This window comes from Pituophis catenifer, unplaced genomic scaffold (assembly GCF_029215685.1).
Source record: "Pituophis catenifer annectens isolate HBS135680 unplaced genomic scaffold, rPitCat1.0.hap2 SCAF_1, whole genome shotgun sequence".
Taxonomy (NCBI): Eukaryota; Metazoa; Chordata; class Lepidosauria; order Squamata; family Colubridae; genus Pituophis; species Pituophis catenifer.
Window position 1 is genome coordinate 65,981,439 of NW_027256881.1, and position 21,158 is coordinate 66,002,596.

General features: G+C 36.7%; 1 protein-coding gene across 1 annotated transcript in view; it reads left to right on the forward strand.

Moving 5' to 3' along the window:
* The first annotated feature begins 707 nt into the window (after positions 1–707).
* Positions 708–21,158, forward strand: part of ADSS2 (adenylosuccinate synthase 2) — a 30,138-nt gene continuing 9,687 nt past the window's right edge. The window contains 5 exon segments of the mRNA XM_070932533.1: positions 708–1,121; positions 13,741–13,843; positions 16,715–16,783; positions 17,678–17,728; positions 19,115–19,181. Coding sequence (XP_070788634.1) covers positions 708–1,121; positions 13,741–13,843; positions 16,715–16,783; positions 17,678–17,728; positions 19,115–19,181 — 704 coding nt within the window.

Sequence of the window (21,158 nt, forward strand, 5' to 3'; positions counted from 1 at the left end):
ATACTGCCTCTTAGCTCCCACCTTGTTCAACTACAGGCTAAGCAGCAACAAGTTAGCTCAAAAAGGGAGCTATTAACACCCCCATATTGTTATTAACAAATTACAGTGCTCTTAAAAGTCTTATTTTAGCCCCAAAAGGGTCCATTTGAGATTGCAGTAGAATGTAGCCCTATGCTCTTTCTCCAATGGGATACACACTAGTACGTACCCTTGAGATTCTCTCTAGGACAAATTTTGCACAAAAGAACTCAAGAACACAAATTTGGCATCAGGACTCAGGACAAGAACAAAATAATTACGTTTCAACTTCCTATGGCACTCTATTACAGAATTCAAAGAGGAAAAAAACCAAGACTTGAATAGAACTCACAACAAACACTCATTAACCAATAAGGCATTTGTCATTTTACTGACACCGAACCTTTATCCACACAAGCAACCCTGCCCTCCCTTCCCAACAGAATCCTCCATCAGCCAAGTCATGGATCTGATGAAATGAATAACGAATTTGGAAAGATGCTACCAAACTACTTCCTCTTTTTTGCTACCCTAGACTGAGGAGGTTTCCTAAAATGGAGCAACCGCTCCTCAATAGCCCCATCCAGCCTGTTCTTTCCCACGTCCGAACAGCAACTACGCTTCCCAGGATGACCCGCGGCGACGTTAGCCCAGTAGCACTCTGGGCAGCGTAGTCCCTTCTTCTATATATGGGCATGAAGCGGCATCCTTTTCACGTTATGCAGATGAGGAGGCGGGTCTCTTGATCCCGCGTACAAGAGGGCTATCGAAGAATGACCAATAGGCGGCGGGCAGCGCAGTTGTCGGATGCGGCAACGGTGTACCTTCTGTATGAGAAGGCGGGGAAGAAGGCGCCTTCACCGGCCGCGCCGTTTCCTCCTTTCCTCCTCGCATGTGTCTTGCAAACGAGGAGGGAACAGTCGCCTGCGGGAGCCATGTCTGAAAGCGGCGCCGCCGCCGCCACCATCCCAAATGGAGGGAGCGCCGCTCGGCATCCCGGCAACCTAGTCACTGTAGTCCTGGGAGCACAATGGGGCGACGAAGGGAAGGGCAAAGTGGTGGATCTGCTCGCGCAGGACGCGGACATCGTCTGCAGGTGCCAGGTGAGCGCTCCGATGGGCCGAAGAGGTGTGTGTGTGTGTGTGTGTGTGTGTGTGTGTGTGTGTGTGTGTCACCTTGAGCCTTCTGGAGGCGAAGCCGGCACAAGACAAAGGCGGCAGCGGCGGGATCCGGAGGCACCTTTTGGAGCCTTTCCCGCCTTAAAATTGCGAGAGGGGCTGCCGAGCGCTGGGTCGATTAATTGCGCCCCTCCATCTCTGCGCGCCTCTCGGGGTTGCTTGTCCTCCGTTCGACCCGCTTTTCTCAACAACGGAGGTTTCCTGGCTACGTTGATCGCGCTATTGCCGGGTCGCCGCCGCAATCTTCCGCTACCCGGAGGTTTTCCGTGCAGAAGATGCCCGAGCGCGAGTTCCCGTCTTTCCCACCCACCCCCCCCGACGACGCTGCTTTATGACGGGACCGGGATCGCGGCAACCTCTTCCTCTTTCGGCTTCTCCCACGGCGAGCCCGTTACGGCCATTTCCCCGCCTGGAGAGGGTAGGGGATGGCTTTGTCGCCCGCCAGAGTCCGTTGTCCCTTGTTCCTGCAGTGCAGTAGGCGCGCGATTTGGGCGAGGCAGAAAAGCCTTTGCGGGACCAAACGTAGGAAGAAGGAGTAAGAAGAGCGATGGTGACGGCTGAGGCCTTTTTGCTCACCCGTTACCAGGGATCTGCCCTTGTCTCGTTCCCATCCTAAACTCGCCAATGTGCAAAGAATGAATATTTGGGTTCCGTTCTCGTTGTGCGTCGATTACATAGAGAGCAGCAGGTTTCCCTCCCATCTCAACAGGCAACCAGGGATCCGACACGTCTTTTTTTTTTCTTTCCCCCAGGTGCAAAAATATACCGAAATCCCACCCCTCCCTATTTGTGATCTTTTTGATGTTATTAGGTACACTGAGGTGCTGTGGAAGTCATATAAGAGCAGACGGTGTAATCCATCAGGATTAATCTTCAAAGAGTTGTCTGCAGTTAGATATTTTGCAGGAATTGAGTTAGTCCATACATAGATCATCAAATGAAATTACAATTGGCAATAGGATTTACTGCTAGACTAAACTCTAGGCTAATATTCAAAGCTAAATCCATCTCTGCCCAAGAAATTTGTAATTTTATCTTCACCTGGTTTTCTGGTCTTCAAAAATGATAAACATGGGAGATGAACAGTCTGTTATAAATACCTATGCAAATACTGTGAATGTTCTGTGTCTAAGCTGTCATCTGTTTATTTAAAACAGGCTGAGACTAGGAAAAGGTTGTTAGTCATAAGCAATGCTAGGAAATAGTAGTTTAATGCTTTTTGTTTGTGTGTGTGCACAGGTGCTTGCGCTTGTGCATGCCTTTGAGTCAGAGTTGACTTCTGGTGATGCTTGGACTAGTCCCCGTAGTTTTTTTGGCAAGGTTTTATGGAAATGATTTGTCCTTGATTCCTTCCTAGGGCTGAGAGAGAGTGACCAGCCCCAGCTGGCTTTGTGCCTAAGGCAGGACTAGAACTCACTGTCTCCTGGTCTCTAGCCTGATGCCTCATCCTCTTCACCAAAGTTAGTTGTCTCTTAAGTTTTCATGCTTAGAAGTTGAAAACTAGATTGCCTACAATATCTAGGTTAATTTTAAAAACTCAGTAGGCTTCATTGTTTGCTTTGTACCCTGTTTTCCCCAAAATAAGACATCCCCTGATAATAAGCCTAATTGGGCTTTTGAGTGCATGGCAGTAAGGCCAAGCGCTTATTTCAGGGTTCAAAAAAATATAAGAAGGTTCTTATTTTCGGGAAAACACGGTATATCTTAGGACAAAACCTTGACACCCTTTTCTGTTTGTTTTTAAAGAAGAAACAAAAACAAAGTACACTGGCTTGTTGTTTAGGAACACTAAAGTCTGTTTTGTTGGAGTCATCTACTTTATGGATATTTGGCAGTATGATTGAAAAAAATTCTGTAACTTTACAGAATTGTAGCACTGAAAACTATGGACATTTTGGTAATAGAAACAAAGATCAGAACCTAAAGGATCAGTTTGAATTAGTTTTTTCTTGTTTGCAGCATCAAGATCAAACAGGTAATAATGTTTAAAGAATGGACTTAGATATTGGTTCATGTAAGAGATTTTTAACACTTCTCTTGAAAGACATCTCAGAAGGTCAGAGAAGCTTCCAGACCTGCCAGAGTTTGTTGTGTTAATGCAGAAAAGGAAAGAAGGTAATTATAATAATGAATCCAGTTCAGAGACCTTGGCATGGGACAAATTTGTAAAATGCTTCAAGGATAAATCACTTGTATTGATATTGACTGGAATGTGGCTTTCAGTACATTGCATACAAACTACAAAGTATCCAGCACTTTTTGTTTATGAGATTGAAATATGAGATTGTTTTCAGTCTTTGAAATCTAAAGATGTGTCTGGTCTACCATATGTTGTGTTGACTTCTGATCATTTTGACTTAATAGATGAAAAGATGTCTGCATGATGGACTGATGAAGGTAGCATTGATTTGCCCATTCCTGTATTGCCCTCTGGGACCAGACTTTTTTTTTGCTATCCTGATAATAAATCCCTCCCTCTTCGTTTTTTTTTTTTTTTTTGAGGAAATTACACTATTTGAAAAAGTAGTACTGTATTTGTGCAGCTGTACATGTTCTTGAGGAGCCTTGATTTAGGTTCAGTCATGGTTTGAGGTAGAATCAGTCAAGGCAAGTAGTGTACTTCCTGCAAGGTAGAGTCAGACGGAGTGTTATGTTATTGATTTTGCTTGGTCTTTTAATAACCATACCATCTATTATGTTGTTCTGTGTAAATTACACAGACTGCACTAAAATTAATCTACTACTACTTGCAGGGATATCTCAGAGAGCAGTTATTTGGCAACTCTCTGCATTCTGGCAACAATCTATAATGTGTTACAAATCACTGCTTTGTCCCCACTATTATTTAACATCTATAATGAAGCTGCTAGGGATGGTTGTCAAGAGTTCAGGGGCTAAGTTTAATCAATATGCCAATGATACTCTTACTCCTTGTACAGGAGAGACTGTGTGTTCTGAAACAGGATAAGTGATGGGGATGTGAAGTAAACAGTTTGAATCTTGAGAACATGGAGAGCTCATGTGGGTGAGTTTAGGAATTCTAAATGGGGTTGCTCTTCTTCAGAAAGTGATAAGTAGTTTGGGCATGTGTTTGAAGTCATTGTCATTGGAAGCCTAGGTGGCCTGTGCAGTCAGAGATTGCCTGTCATCAGCTTTGGTTAGTGTAGTAATTGTTGTTATAGCAACTTGGGCAGAGGCAGCCTAGGCTAATGTTTACACATCAGTACCCTTGCATTTGGATTATTATGCTGAATGCAGAGTTTCCATTTGATCAAATTGTAGCTGTTTGGAATGCAGTAATACTCAAGTTATTGGATGGGACACTTTCCTATATTGTAGTCATGTTACACGTCATTTGAAGCAACTGCACTGACTTCCAATTAACTATTGAACCAAGTCCAAGGATTTTTTAAAATAATATATACATCACTAAATAACTTGGGATTGTTACAGACTTGGTTAATCATTAAGATCATTTGGGAGAGCCTGCTCTTTGTTAGATGGCTACCATAACATCTTTCAGATACTTTTTAAATGCCTGTCTCTTCACATTGGTCTTGTTGGGGCATAACAATCAGATGAGTTAATTCTACTTTATTATAAGAACTACTTTGACTGAATTTTGCAAATCTGAAAATACATCCCCCCCACATCTCTCCCATCTTCTTTACTGTCTGAGAAACTAGGGAGGATCCCTTCTGGGTTCTTGCCCCACCCACTATCAAGCTGTGGGGTAGGCTGTTTCTTACTTGATAGCTCCCTTTACCCTGTCTGCTAAAGTCATTTCCACATACCACTACAGGCCCTTTGTGAATATTCTCATTCTCCCTCCCTCCCCTCCCCCCCCCAGACACACACTCATACTCACACAGTTTTGTTACAAGGTTTTATTGTAAAACACTTTGAAATGTCTGGAAAGGGCTATATAAATATATTTAGTATGTATGTTTTTCCTCTAGCCAGGTTTTCTCTACGTAACCAAGGTTTTTCTGCAGCCCCAGCTCAGAAAAACCTTGGTTACATAGGGAAAACCTGGCTAGAGGAAAAACACACATAAACCCTACGCAGAAGTAAGAAAATATTTAGTATGTAACATATACATTTTATAAATTTGTTCCTGCTATTCTATCTTTTATCCATTAGTGTATTACTAGGTTGATCAATCAAATTCAATTGTTGAAATATTTACTTGGTTACAATACTTTTTTTCAATGTTTGCCCTTAAATTTTCTTAGTGCTATTTGATACTTCTTTTGGAATTATTTAATCAATTGCTAATTGATGAAAATAATTTTTGTATGGGAAGGCCAATCTTTTTCTATTCAGTTATTGTAAACAATTTCTATTCAGGACTGCAGTTTTCTTATAATAGAAGTGATTTGTTCTTGCTTTCTCATGTTTTTTCCAACTTCCCAATCTAGCCTATAACTGTCAGATTCCCAGCTATTCTGCCATGCAAATATTAATCAAAATTAAGCTGCTTGCTTAGCCTCTGATATTAGCCAGTCACACGTTTTTAAATGATTTCTGAATCTACAGCCTGATTTGAACATGGAACTTAAAGAACTTGGAAATTGGTGTTTCAAGCAACCTTGCTCAAGGACTCTTTGAATCTTTGTTAGAAATTTACCATAGTTATCTTGGGCAATCAATTTTTATCTGTAGAATAAGATATTAATACTGTACTTTTTTCTTTCAAACACATTGTATAAGAAACAGCTATCAGCGGTAAATAATGACGTTTTATCCTTTATTTGCCTTTAGTTATTCAAATAATTTTATGCCATTCTCTGCTGATAATTCCTCTTCTAATGATATCTGAAACTTTATTATATGCTTGCCCTGAAAAGCTTTTTAATATTTCTCACTTCATAAGAATTATGTACTGCTAATTTAGGCTGAAATCCAAAATGTTATTTAGAAACGAGCCCTAATGAATACAGAGAAAATATGCATTTCTATGTAAGCATACATGGACTTTGCACTTTACAATACGGCATGCATTAATGCCCTGTATTATTTTCTGTTCTAAAGTGTTAACCTGTGAAATTACTAGATCATTTTCCTTTGAAGCATATTTATGTAACAGTTATGCATGCTGATGAAACTGGATATTTTAGAACTATCAAGGAGTGGTCATCTCCTTCAGGTCTAGCAATCTGAGCCAACATGGTTTTTTTAAAATGGTTCTGCCACTGTAGTCATAAAGCAAAGTTTTACCACAGTATTTTTTTTCTTATTAAAATGGCATATTAAAATAAAGGTGATAGTGGCATCTAGTCAAAGATTGCCTTTATTTAATTGCATTCCTAAGAACTGAATATGATTATGAGAGTTTTGTTCTATATTCCAGAGATTTACTGTCTGATATATTTGTAATTAGAATATCTGTTATGGCTTACAAAAGTTATACAGTAGTTGCAATGAGAGAGTGGCCTGTTCTCTTTATTTGGCTGTTGATGTCTCCTGATTATGTTAAACTGATTGTATATAAGTATATGAACTTGACAGGGAAAAGAATTTGGGGATGTTGTCTGAACATCTTTCTGATCCAAGTGAATCAAGCTATTATTGCAGTGATATCATCATTTGGTCTCTCTCTCTCTCTCTTTTTTTTTTTTTTTGCTGATCTACAATAAAAGCTGTTAGGGATTCTATGCATGTTAGGATTTCTATCTGCAAGATCAGTATTAGTATCATATGTTAGACATACATTTTGTGATATAACATTGAGGTCATATTTAGTGGAGAGATAGTAATTAAAAGGTTTCTAGCTTGATTTTTTAAAAGCATGATTTAATTAACAAGGTATAACTAAATTTATAATGTAGTTTAATAGTTTAAATTTATAATTTATAGTTTTAAATACAGTGGCCCCCAACCTTTTGGGCGCCAGAGACTGGTTTCATGGAGAAAGGTTTTTCTGTGGACCGGAGGGGTTGTGGTTTTGCATGCTGCCTCCACCCTTCGAATGGGGCTTCACTTGTTTGTGTGGACTGGTTGCTGGTATACTGTGGACCGATTCCGGTCCAAGGACTGGGGGTTGGGGAACCCTGGTTTAATACATAAAATGTTGACCTTTTTCAGTATGTTCAAATCAAGGGTGCAGTTTTTTGTTCTAGTGGTGTGATCTGACCTTTAGATTACATTTGGCTGGTACACTCAGAAAATGGACAAGATTAGAACAAAAACAAACTTGATATATTTTAAATTTATAGTTATAGTTTATAAAGCAATGGATGGAAACTAATCAATTAGAGAAGCAACCTAGAACTAAGAAGACATTTCTTGGCAGTTAGAACAATTAATCAGTGGAACAACTTGCCTCCAGAAGTTGTGAGTGCTCCAACATTGGAAGTTTTTGAGAAGAGATTGGACAGCCATTTTTCTGAAATGGTATAGAGTTTCTTGCCTGACCAGGGGGTTGGACTAGAAGACCTCCAAGGTCCCTTCCAACTCTGTTATTCTATTCTAAATTAAACACATTTATATGTGTGGAGTGCACTCTTTCCTCTTTTTATGTTATTAATGTAAGACTGATAATAAAGGTTGAAATGTCCTTTCAGAAGTACAATATGGAATGTCAATAGTTTTAACTAGCTTGCATTCCTCAGAGAGATGGCTAGATTAGACTGTTACTAAAAAGGACTTAAATGTCCTGTGTTTTGTTGCTTTCGTTGTATCAGTGGCTCCACTGAGACTTCAGACAAGTTGCTTATTATTTATTTACAGCTCTTAATAGTTAATTCCTTTGTCTCAAGGAATTAGCTAGAATAATAAACATAGAAATATTTTCGTATGCATGTAATGTTTTTGGGAGTTCTAGCCAGTGAAAATGAATCAATAAAAATAATAATAAAAAAAAAACCAACCAGAAACCAGATATTTTATTTAATTTAAATCAGTTATACTGTATATGTATTCAAGTTTTTAATGTTTCATGAAAATAAATGTAGTTGAAAGCATGGAGGTCTTTGGGATTTTGCTGAATTTTGTCAAAATGATGAAAAGAGTGGCATGCTGTTGTGTTGTAAGCTCCATCCCTTTTGGATGTGCCTGCCACTTCATGTTGTACATACAAACGCTGTGGGAGTTTGCCACAACTGTGCAATGCTGCTTTTATCTTTCTGCTATCCTGTGGATATATCTGGGTCAGGGATATAATCAGTAATATAGAAAGATAAGATCCCTGAATACTGAATTTGATGTGATAAGAGTATTCTAGACAAAGAGGAAGTAATCAGATTCAGGGAAAGTCTTTGTTAAATCAAAATTGATTCCTAGTGAGTTTATAGTCATTTCTGTATAATCTTGGGAGAAAAACAACATGGAAATTGTTCTCTATTGCCACATTTTCAGGATTTTTGTTTCTACTTTCCATCCTAGCCTACAAACAATTTACTTCCTTGGTGAACCTCTATCCAAAAATTAGTTTGGATTCTGCTTAGTTCCCTCAATCAACCAAGATTAGTTAGTTGGTTGGGTAAGGAAGAGTTTGAATATAAATTAGGTGGATTTGATTTAAATCAAGTCGATTTAAATCCCAATTTAAATCATAATTTAAATCACTAGTAAAAAGCTTGATTTAAATCAACTTGATTTAAATCATAATTTTTAAAGAACAACTGTCATCTCTGTCCCACAGCAGCTCCTCCTTTGACCCGCTGTCGACTCATTGACAATCCCAATATTGCAGAATATACAGCCTCATGCTACATAACTAAGCTCCATTTCATGCTGAATAAACTAAATTATGAATGTATCTTAAATAGAAAACTATCTTTAGATAGATTTTTACTCCAAAAGCATTTTATTAAAATAAATTTAATAAAAATTTTAAAAATCCAATTTTTGTGATTTAAAAAAAAAGCATCAGTTTTTATCCACCCTAATATAAATATAAGGACAAGGTAAAAGTATCGAATATTAAATGAAAGGTACATCCTTTTAGGCACATCCCTGATGATTTGTGGAATATGTTTTTGATACTGCAATGTATTTTCTATTAAGCAAGTTTTTTTGACCATTTATTAATGAAATTCCTGGATATTGGTATAGGATAGATAAGTACATAGCAAAGAAATTCATATTGCAGCATGTTTACACATATAGAATTTTAAGCTAGTAAATATTTTGTCACTTTTAAGGTCTGTTGGTTATAGATAATTGTTTTTGGATATTACTCTCAGAATTCTGATGTTTGCTCTTGGAATCCTCATGTTATCAATAAAATGAAAAGTGGTGCCATTATGTTTTGGTATCTGAAAAAAAATAATGGAAAAGGAGATGGAGCATAGATGTTACCTCAGCAACCTAAGTTTCAGACGTGTTCAGCAGCAAATTCTGAAAAGCAAGGCAACTGTCACTTAGTTGAATATAAATAGAAAAATGATATTGTAAAGAAAGGCCTAATATCATAAAACAATATGATAAGTGACACAAATCTTCGGAGAACTCAACCATATAACCAGTAATAAATAACCTCTTTGCTCTGAAAATTTTACTTTAATGTTATTTATCTACAAATATAGTACTTGTAACAAGGAAAGCTTCATATGCAATGCTGGACTGTACATATGAGGGCATTCACAGGAGTTTAGATTCTTATAGAGAGAAGAGCTTCTTGTCACTGTTTAGATTCTGAGTTCTGCACTGGTCTATGTTACCTGAACAGTATTTTATGCCTGTGCTAAAATAAACAAAAGAGGATCAGTTTTGACATGTCTTCAGAGTGGTAGCTGTGTTAGTCTTTTACATCAAGCCCAATAAATAAAAACTCTTAAAGGTTTCCCATCCAATCACAACACTAACCATCTGAATTTGATGGAGCATGAGCATGGGATGTGGGGGTAAAATTATCATTTGGATAAACCTATCACATACATCAAATTAGCTCCAATGAGTGTCAAAGATTCTTATATTTGAATAAAAAATGAGTGTGGTATTAGTTTCATTTGTTAAATAAAAAACGCTTCTCTGTATCTTGATACATCCATTTGTGAAATCTTAGCTCATATCTGTAGTTACGAACAACAGATATGTGCTAACAAGATTTGTGTGCAAGTGAAAATATGTTGATTTAAATAATTGAGAGGTCATGGACAGAAAATAATAAGGGTAACAAAACAGCAAATGCTGTCTCTCCCACAAATGCTCAAATATATCAAAATTTTAGCTGTGTAACACTCCGTTTCTGTTTGCTGAGACTGTAAATGATCAAATGGAAAATTGCTCAAATAGCATGGAATTAAAAGAATACGGAGCAACTTTTTCCCCCCTGATTTATGAGAGATTCTCAGGCAATTATAAGTTAGGGGAAATTTATTATTTATTTAGCATATGGCATATCGTACATGAACTAGAAATATATATTAACATTCCACCTAGATTCATCTAGGTGAAATTTAAAGGTGTGTTCGTGATAGATCAGATGAGATCAGAATTCTCATCTTTCAACCTAATTTTTAATTTCTCATTTTTCAGTTTGCCACACCCCAAGTGGTTTCACAAAGCACATAGCCCTAATGGAGGATTATCTCCATCTTTAGATAATAGTGGACAACTGTTTTGTGTGTGTGTAAAGGAGGGGGAGGAATTACACTCTGTTTTTTTTGGATAGCACAACATGTCCATGGGAAAAGGAATACTTCTGAGTTCCATGTTGGAATTAAATACTTTATTTTGGATGAATGGAAGAGAAAATATAAAATGAATTAATGAGATTCTCAAATAAAGTGTAGACAAATGCACAAGAAACTTTCTGAATTACTTGTGGTATTAAAGCATGTCAGAGATAATGTGGTGTATTTTTATAAATATCCCAGTAAAGAATACTGTATTAAAAAATCGGCTTTAGAAATTTTTAGTATACTGTCAAATATTCAATGCTGCTTTCTTGGCTTTCTTGGAGGATTTAAATGGCCATGCTGAAGTTGCTACTTACAAATACTCCTTGACTTAGGATCATAATTGAGCCTGGAATTTTGATTGTAAGTTGTTGGAATAGTTAAATGGGACACCCATATGACCACCTAGCTCAATGACTACAGTCTCAGGTCTCTCACTTGTGATTGTTAAGCAATTATGCAGGTTAGGCAAAATTGCTGCCTACGAAGGGTTCAGGCAGCTTTCTTCTATGGGCAGAAGGAAATTGTAACGTTGGGCTAGAGAACAGAAGCTTGGATCTTTGTGATCTGAACTTCTTTTTCTCCAGCCCAGTCCTGGAGTTTTCTTCCCCTCAGTGGACAGAATGGTTGTGTGAGGGTCGATGAGGGGCAAAATCAATCTGACAGGCAGTCCTTCCAGTTTGCAAGACAACTGGCGGGAAAAGTCCATGCCAAGTGGGATTTTGGCACTGGGGATTTGTGGCAAGAAGCATTTGTTGTCAGCTTGGCTCCAAATGCCCCTTGCTGCAAGCACCTCATGCCATACTCTTTGACAGTAACAGGGCTGCTGGCGAGAGGGATTCCATTTCATGTGGGGTGAGACCAGTCTGGAGGCTGACGATTTTCCACTCCCAAACAAGCTGCTGGAAATGGTTTGTCCCAAAATGGATCCTGATGGTCCTTTTTTCAGTTAGCCCCCTTCCCTCCCAGAGCCAGAAGGAGTCCTGACAGCAGATGGCAGTGGTTTGTGCCCTTCCCTCATTGACTTTCTTAGGGAAGCCGCTGGCAGGGAAGATTTCAAATGCAATCCTATGATCACAGGGTGCTTGGAAACTCATTGTAAGTGTGAAAGCTTGCCAAGAGCCCAGATCTCACTCACCTAACTGCAGAGGCCCTGCAATGGCTGTAAACTTTAAGCATGGGTCGTAAGTCCCTTCTTTCAACGTCATCATAATTTCAAACAGATGTTGAATGAATGGTCGTTAAGAAAGGATTACCTGTACAAGCAATTCAGGAGAACATGTATCCCATCATGACCATGGAACCTTCCTTAGCTAATAAGCCCTGGCACCTCATTGATTTGGAAGGGAACTTTTCACCCTTCTGCCCTGAGTTAGGAACCCAAAACTCTAGGAGGTAGGCTGTCCACTGTTCAGTCTGGAAATTATTTCTTATTTTGAGTTTAGATTTCCCTCTATATCACTTTTATCCATTGGTTCTTTCTGCCCTTGGATTTATCTAGAATAAATCCCACACACTTTTTATTGCTAAAGCCATTTAAATACTGAAAGACTGCTTCCTGTCTCCCCATAATTGTCTCTTTTGTAGTCTAAATGTACCCCTTATCATTTTTATCAGATGGTAGAGGACTTATATGAATAACTTGGGGAGGGGGGATGAGAATGCAGTTTTGCTATATTGTCTGTATTTCTTGGTAGGCCTTTTTTATTATTATTAACTGTAATATTCTTTTGGAAAACTTGTTGAAAGAGGATGGGGACAGCGGCAGTGTTTTTACAGTTGTTTGGATCATATCCAGGAAACAATGGGGATTGTTTTTTGACCCCTGCTGTCTCGGCACATAGGAACTCTGTGAAGATGCAACTATTTTATTGAGCTTTTAACTGTTATATGATTTTAGTATTTGTTTATCTTTAATTTTAATTTGTATTGATTTCATTCTGTTTTTCTTAATTTTTTAAGATTGTCTTGAGTGTTTACCAGAGCATTAAGGCAAGCTATAAATCAAGTAAGGTAGCTATAAAAATAACTATTGCACTCTTCAATGCTTTTCCTTTTTTTTTTTTTTTTGGTTGTTGCTGTTATTATTATGTGTGTGTATGTGTGTACTTATCTGAGCAGAAATATTATATTTGATGGCATACTTGCACAAGTGGTTTACTGCACGGTCACTGCTGTAGTATTTCCATGTTTGTGAAAAGTTGTTCTATTTTAATACTGCATTAATTTGTTTATTTAGATGCTGCCCAAACAATAGATAAATAACTTCAGATTGACTCTTGCCAGCTCACAGTGCAAGATAATATAAAAACAACAATCTACATAAAACAGTAAACAGATGTATTGTGAATGACAATTGTTAATGAGCATTATGCTAATTCATAGTATTAAATAGCACCTGGTTGACATCTGCTACAGGAATACCTAAACTGAATAGCAAATACATGCCCCACTTTGCTAAGCATTATATTCAATTCTGATTTGCATAGACCACAAACTATAGACAAAGCCTTTCGATTTTCTTTTAGATATTTCTGATTTCTGGAGGAACCAACCAGAAATTCTTGATCCAAATGCATATTTTTGAAAACTATTAAATTAATGGAAGTGTCAGTGCTTTAAAGGATGAGATCTTTCTTTCATTAAAATAACCCACTACAGTTCTAAATTTATTTCAACTTACTGTCTCCGGTAATAATTTTACTTCTTTATTAATACACATATAAATGAAAAGACTTGGCAGTCAAGTGAATATCAGTGGACTCAAGAATATTCTTACTCATATTTGTTTTTGTTACTAAGACATGTGTCTTCTAGCTGTAAAAAGGGACATTGAAAGAATCAAAGTATCTTTAATGAGAATATAATTTTTTAAAATATTTGTTTTTAAATAAAGCTAAAAAATTTATTTTTAACAGGGAGGCAATAATGCTGGACATACGGTTGTTGTAGATTCTGTGGAATATGATTTTCATCTGTTACCCAGTGGTATCATCAATCCAAAAGTCACAGCATTTATTGGTAAGTGATTTTTACTATTGTACAAACATACCATTCTTGTTAGTCAAGATCTTGAAGGTTCCTCAGTGTTTATGAAAAATTTGAAATACATTGTTCAGTAACTACAGTGAGGAAATACATGAGGACATATCTCACTTGCTGCAATATTTATGCAAATAAAGGAGGAAATACACATTTCTAAACACCACCCATGTTAATGGTATCTATGGAAATGATTTATTTGCTTTTGTTTCCTCAGAGGATCACACTATTTGTAGTTCTACTTCTGAGGTGTAGCTTTATTTATGACTAGATGCAAAAAATTAATACATCATTGCAAGAATGCTGGGAAACCTCTCAAGCTAAAACCTAAGAAAGAACAAAAAGTATCCATATTGTATTTGGGTATTGCTGTTGTTTTTAATTGCCCAAGTGATACTAGGTTTGGGACAAGACTTTGTTAGATGAAACAATTTGTTTTACTGTTATGCAGTAAGTTGCAGAAGATAAGATTTTTTTTCCACCGAATATACTGTTATAGAGATGCTAAGCAAAAGGAATTGCGTATCTCTTGCTGTGTGCCACAGGGTGATCCATTTTGACCTCAGAATTCAGGGTTGAATGAGTTGCCATCTGTCTTCCCTAGCAAATGTAACTGCAATGCATAGTGGGGAACAGGAGTGGGGTTTTTTCCTCTTCTGAGTCATTCCTATTTTCATACATGAATATATTTTTATATCTGCTTTATACATGAAAAATCAAGTTTTTATCGGTTAAAGTGCACCAATAACAGGTCGCCTATGTCTAAGTAGGCTCTCCATGTCTGTTGGAACATGTACAAGTAAAAATGACGATACCCACTCACACAAGTCTGGCAGTAGGGCAGGCAGGAACCAAATGCATTCTTCAAATAGCAGATGCATTCAGCAACAGTTATAGAGGAGCCCACCCTAATTTTATATTCCTTTAGCTATCTTGGACTACAGCTCACCTTATCCTCAACCATCACAATAGAAGTTGCAGTTTGATGAGTCTGGAAGGTACAATTTTCAGAAATACCTGCAAACATTATAGCTGCTGTTTTTCACATTTTTGAAACATAACAGTAGTTACACCAGAGAGAGATTAAAAAAACATGCATTACTTAAAATTTCCATAATGGCACCTATAAGAGCCAATGCACCCATCTACCATCCTCCTACACAATGGGAAGCTGGCACTGTATAAAGCAAAGAGCTACCCTATTAGTTTTATTTTGAGAAAATGTATTTTGACTTTATATAGATACTTTAGACATTCTTAGAAAATTAAAATGTTAATTGGAAGGTTCTTGCTTGTCCAATATGAAGACAGAGTTAAGTTGCTGCTTATAATTGTGAGGCTGATAAAAACAGGTGGGAAATTATGTCTTACACAGTGGTTGCCACTGATCATCTGAATCATGTGTTAAATGATACGCCCCTATGTGGAGCCATTTTGTGATAGCAATCACAAAAGTCTTAGATGAGTCCTTCATTCCAGAAGCTGTGTGTGTGTTGGGGGAGGGGGGAGATCAGACACATACCATTGTGGGACATTATGGAATAGTATTACTGTGTTTACATGAAAGTAATATTAGATTATTTTACCCCCAACATATGGGAAGGCTATCTTCCCATATGTTGGGGCTGCCCTTGAGGACCACTCGGAGGCTTCAGCTGGTGCAAAATGCGGCCGCCGGGTTGTGATGGGAGAATCCCGATACTCCCATGTAACACCCCTCCTGTGTGACCTGCATTGGTTACCGGTTGCCCTCCGGGGGAGATTCAAAGTGCTGGTGATGACCTATAAAGCCCTACATGGCTTAGGCCCAGGATATTTGGCGGACCACCTGCAGCCAGCAACAACATCCCATCGCCCAGTTCACGCCCATAGGGAGGGCCTGCTCAGGGTGCCGGGAGCGAGACAATGTTGGCTGGCGGCCCCCAGGGGTAGAGCCTTCTCTGTGGGTGCGCCCACTCTCTGGAATCAACTTCCCTTGGGGCTTCGGCTGGCCCCTGACCTTCGCACCTTTCGCCGCGAATTAAAAACTTGGTTATTCGAGTCCCCCGGCCTGGACTGATGGGGTTTTTTATGGGTTTTTAATTGTATCTGATTTAATTAGGCATTTTAACTAGCATTATGGATTGTGGTTTTATTGTTGTGAGCCGCCCTGAGTCCGTTGGAGATAGGGCGATATATAAGCCTAATAAACTAAATAAGTAAATAAATAAATAAATCTTAGATTCTCCAAAGAAATGGCAGATTCATTTCTATTTATCTGTTGCTGGTTTTAGGGGGAATAAAGAAGTTTTAAATTCAGGGTTTTTTTCTTTCAAAATTACCATTAATGTGGTAGTTTTAAAGGTTGATGGCAACAACCTGGAAAAAAAAAGTATACATACCATTGAAGTAATTCCAGGTTAAATTGTAAGCTCTGATATAAGTAATAAGTAGAGGTTAGTTCATATTAACCAGCTATAGTGTAAAAGTAAGAACTTCAAACTCTTTGGTCTGTATCCAAGGGGCTGGTTTATGCTACTTGAGACTACTTACTCTTAGGTAAATTGGGTCTCTATATTCGTGTTAATCTCTCTACTGAATGAATAACACACTGCTATATTTCTATTATTCCAAAGGGTGCTTTAACTTTCTGGAGCTCCAGTGGAGGAGCAATTGGGAGAGAGGGTGAGAAAGTAAAATGGCAGTGCTTTGCCTTGCGTGAGAAATGTACTTCCTTGCAAACCAAAATCACCAATACATGATAAAAATATGATGTGTGTAATAGTATTTACATTATTTTATCATACTTCAAACTGTGATTTTTGGAAGAGAGCTCACATTATTTTTGGAACCTTTTTTCTCTCTCTCCAGGAAATGGTGTAGTAATTCACCTGCCAGGATTGTTTGAAGAAGCAGAGAAAAATGTTAAAAAAGGAAAAGGTGAGAATATCTTGGTAAGCTACTATTTGAAGTACCGGTAGTTCTCATGGTCTTCTCACAACAGTATAATAGAACTGACTGATAAGATGCTGTTCTCATTCAGTTGCCTTATATTCAGTTAGCAATTTGATAATTCCCTTTGGCTTTTTTTTAAAAAAATATTTGTTTCATGCAGCTAATATCTAGCAGTACAGTGCTCCAAAATGAAAATGTTAGTATGATGCTAAATTAAGTAATATCCAACAGCATATTGTGAAAATAAAAATAGAAATATAGACATTCGAAAAACATATGTGGAAGAACAGACTTATCTGAACCAATCTTCAAAAGCATCCCACAGTCCTGTTCTCTAACTCTTAACTTTATCAGCTAGGAAGATTTTTCAGAGCAGTTTCGAAAGACATAGGATTTGCAAGAGAAGGAAAGGATGTCTCACTGCGTAAATACAAGTTAATTGATGTGACATTAGAAATCCCACCCAGATTTTTGGTGAAAGTTCAAGGTTAGAAGTTTCATTGTGTCACTATGAAAATGACATTTTTTAGAATGGATTAAAAAAATTAAACACCTCAACTGCAGTGGCAATATATAGTTTTCTTGGTAGCAATATAGAAATGGTTTGCTGCTGTCTTTCTCTGGGATTTTTCCTTTTTCTTTTCTGCTGTAGCTTAAAAGCCTGGAATTCCCAAATGATATCCCAACCAAGCACTAGCCTGGACTGGTACTTCATAGTTTTTTTGAGATCAGCCCAGATGGTTAGATGGAATCCTTTGCATACTTGAGTGTAATAACAGTGACTTAGGGGAATGTACTCTTGCATAAATATGCATGGGATTGCATTATTAAACACTGACAGATAAAATTAATGAGTATTACCTAATATTTCTTCAAAAGGTTTAGAAGGCTGGGAAAAAAGGCTAATTATATCGGACAGAGCCCATATTGGTAAGTAATTATATTAATTGCACTCACATCAATATATGTATACTGGTAATTCTTTACTAAGTGATGATTATGGATGAACTACTTGTCAATTCTTAAAGTAATTGTTGTAATTCCAAAGGCCATTTTTTGGGATCTGTAGCATCCTAGGACATTCAGGGGAAAATATTATTAAGTTAATGCCTCAAGCCATTTTTTTCTGATTATACTTAATCTCACTGAGATTTTGATTCTAAAATTAGCTTAGTGTTGTAGAATCAAATACTGGCTTTTGTCATATTTTAAGATAACTTTTTCAACAGGGTCATTGTTCTCTCCAGTTTGGCAACTACATTGCTCAGCCAGGGAATACTGCCTATTCCCGGCTTATTTCTGCATTCTCATTTTTAGTATCAGATTCACATAACAAGTGCTGACTTTGCTTAGCCAAATCTTGACTCAAGCAGATATCTTTTCATCAGAGAAATTTTAAAAGCAATTCTTTAGCACCTTTCACTCATCCAATCAGTTGCAATGAGAACCTTTTCAGAAAAAATAAAAATTTAATCAAGAAAAAGCTGGTATTCTGGGAAATGTAGGTTTCCAAAGGTGTCATTTGCTTATCGTGTACTGGGAGTACTATAATGAATGAGGAAGATTTGCCTGCTGGTACTCTAAACAGTCTCAGTCCCAAGATCATAGTTACCCATTCATTACTGATTATGATTATGTGCCATCGGGTTGTTTCAACCCTACAGATCACATAGATAGATTTTCTCCATGACAATTATCATTTCTGATAAGCTACATTAAAGATTTATTGTTTAACCATGGGTAAGGAATAGGCAGTCTGCCATCTGGAAAGCTTCTTATTCTGTTTCGTGACATTTCATCCACACCAGTTCATTAAATAGGTTTTTAAAAGTTTTCCCCTGGCACCAGAAGGTTTTTTTTTACCAAGTAAATGGCTATGCAAGAATGATTTGGGTGTGGAACGTTAACTAAAGAGAAAAATTGGCACTAAGCAATCATTACAGCCCGTGAAAGGTTTTTTTAAACTTTAATTTCAGAGGGTTCTTTGTGTTACTGTATGTTTGTATATGAAATTGCATAGGAAAACCTCACCAATTTAACTCTGAGACTGTTCACAATTGTCACATTATTAGATTCTGCTTGAGAAGGAGTTTAAAAAAAATATTTGAAAATATACTTTTATTTGCAGCACAGTACAATATAATTTACAATTGCCACATTTCCAGACTTGCCAAAAAGTGTATAGTTTATAAACAATGTTTCTTCTGGTGTTTTCTGTTGGAGCTTTTGAATATTTAGTTGTTAATGAAAATAAGGAACTCCAAAATTTAAATTTGTATAGAAGTCCATTCATTTTGTACTCTTGAAATTCCTTAGTATTTGACTTCCACCAAGCTGCTGATGGCATTCAAGAACAACAAAGACAAGAGCAAGCAGGGAAAAAGTATGTTGTGCTTTGTCAAATATCTTACTCTTTTTAATGTCATGAAAGGTCTTTTTTGTCAATTCCTCCACAATATTTTAAGGACATTTTATAATAAGATGATTCAGAAACTTTTTATAGGATGTCTGAAACATCTATAAATTCCTACTTATTTTTGTATATTGATGAGGCAGGCAGTTTAAAGGTTTAAAAAGTAAGATTTTTTTTGGGCAACCCAAATTGTACAACCAGAATACACACAATGTATGGATTGTTCAGTAAACTTGGTTTTAAATTGTAAGCCTCAACCTCGAGCCTTACATATAACTCAAGGAATATATTAGAAAAACACTCTTTTTTCTAATGTAGAACATGATTGTAAAGACCAGTTACCTGTTAAAGTATATAAATCTTGTTCTTGAACAGTAATAGAAAAATCTACCTGAATCTTCAGGATCAGAATACAACATGTTGTTGTAAACAGTGCATTCTAGAGATTACATAGAATCATGAAATCTTAATCAGAATCAGGAAAATAGCTGTTATTAAATAAAATTGTTTGAGAATCTGTGCCAAAGTTTTGAGATGGCAGCATTAATCATTAATGATGTTATCAAGGAGGAAAAGTACAGCACTCTTTGTTTGCTTGTTATTTTATTTGTGTATGTTTCTATCTGTCATGCCAAAAACAAATATAAGTCCATTTAAAAAACACCATTGCCATCCTGGTGGATTCCCTTTAACGATGCAAAATAAAAATATGAAAAACTGCTTTTTATCACAATATAGGAAGAGGCGATATTAAATTATTGGTGATGTATTTTTTGTATGGGTGTTAAATCGTTGCAAACAAAAATCCTATAATGACAACTCTGGCTAGTTGTGTTTTTAATATTTGCTATGTTTTTAAAATATAATTTTTATTTGAATAGAAAGCTTTTTAGCTATTGATATCAACTAATGAACAAAATAAAATCCAGTTGCACCTACAAATTGGCAAATGTATTTTTACTATTTGATTCATATTAGGCTGTCAGCGTATGATATTAGTATACTATATTATTATTTATTAATTACTAAGATTTCTATGTTGGAATAAGGGTTACCTGTGATGTCACACTTAAAACTACAGAAGCACAGATAAAAGATTGGTTTTGGGGGTTGGGTTTTTTCTCTCTTCAGTATCTGAAGTGTAGATTAACTTTGACTCATAGTCTAAACTAAAATTTAGTAACTGCAAACCCCAGATATTAGAATCTTTTATGCTTAATTTACATTGTCTTAGTGCGTTAAGCTTTTATTGAATATTGGTACAGATCAGCTGAGTAATATTATAGCATTTTGATGCAGAGTATAGTGAACTTTTTCTACTTTTTATATATAGCAGCTCAGATCATACATTACATTAATTCAGTATGTGTTTTGTCTGATTTAGGCTTAGAATGACGTGTGAATTCAGACATTGTGATTTGAAAGACCAACATTTATATTTTTTAAATGTTAGTTTATTCAAATTATAGTTAAAAAAACCTTAGTTTAATACAATATATAAACTGCTTCCTTTATTTGTGGTTAGAGGCCAAAAGCTGAATAGTTTGAGGGTCAGGTAAGGATATAGATAAAAGATATAGATGTATGTCCGATATACTGTAGGATTTGGAACAACAAAACTTTACTTCCAACTGTGAAAGAAGACTTTTTGACCACTTTGAATGATAATACCTATCTAATTTTAATTTGAATAACCTTAAAATTTAGCAATGTTTGCAATTTTTTTACACACCGCTTTATGTTAAAGCAATCGGTAACATGCTAATAATCATACTATTAAAATTCAGTGAAAACTATGTAAAATTTGTGTAAATTTTCAAGTAATGTAAAATAAATGTGTATTTTTATGTTTATCATATTTAACAACAGAAAGCTAGTATTTAAACTGTGTGTGCATACCGGCACACACCTACATACACATACATACATTTAAATTATTTATAACAG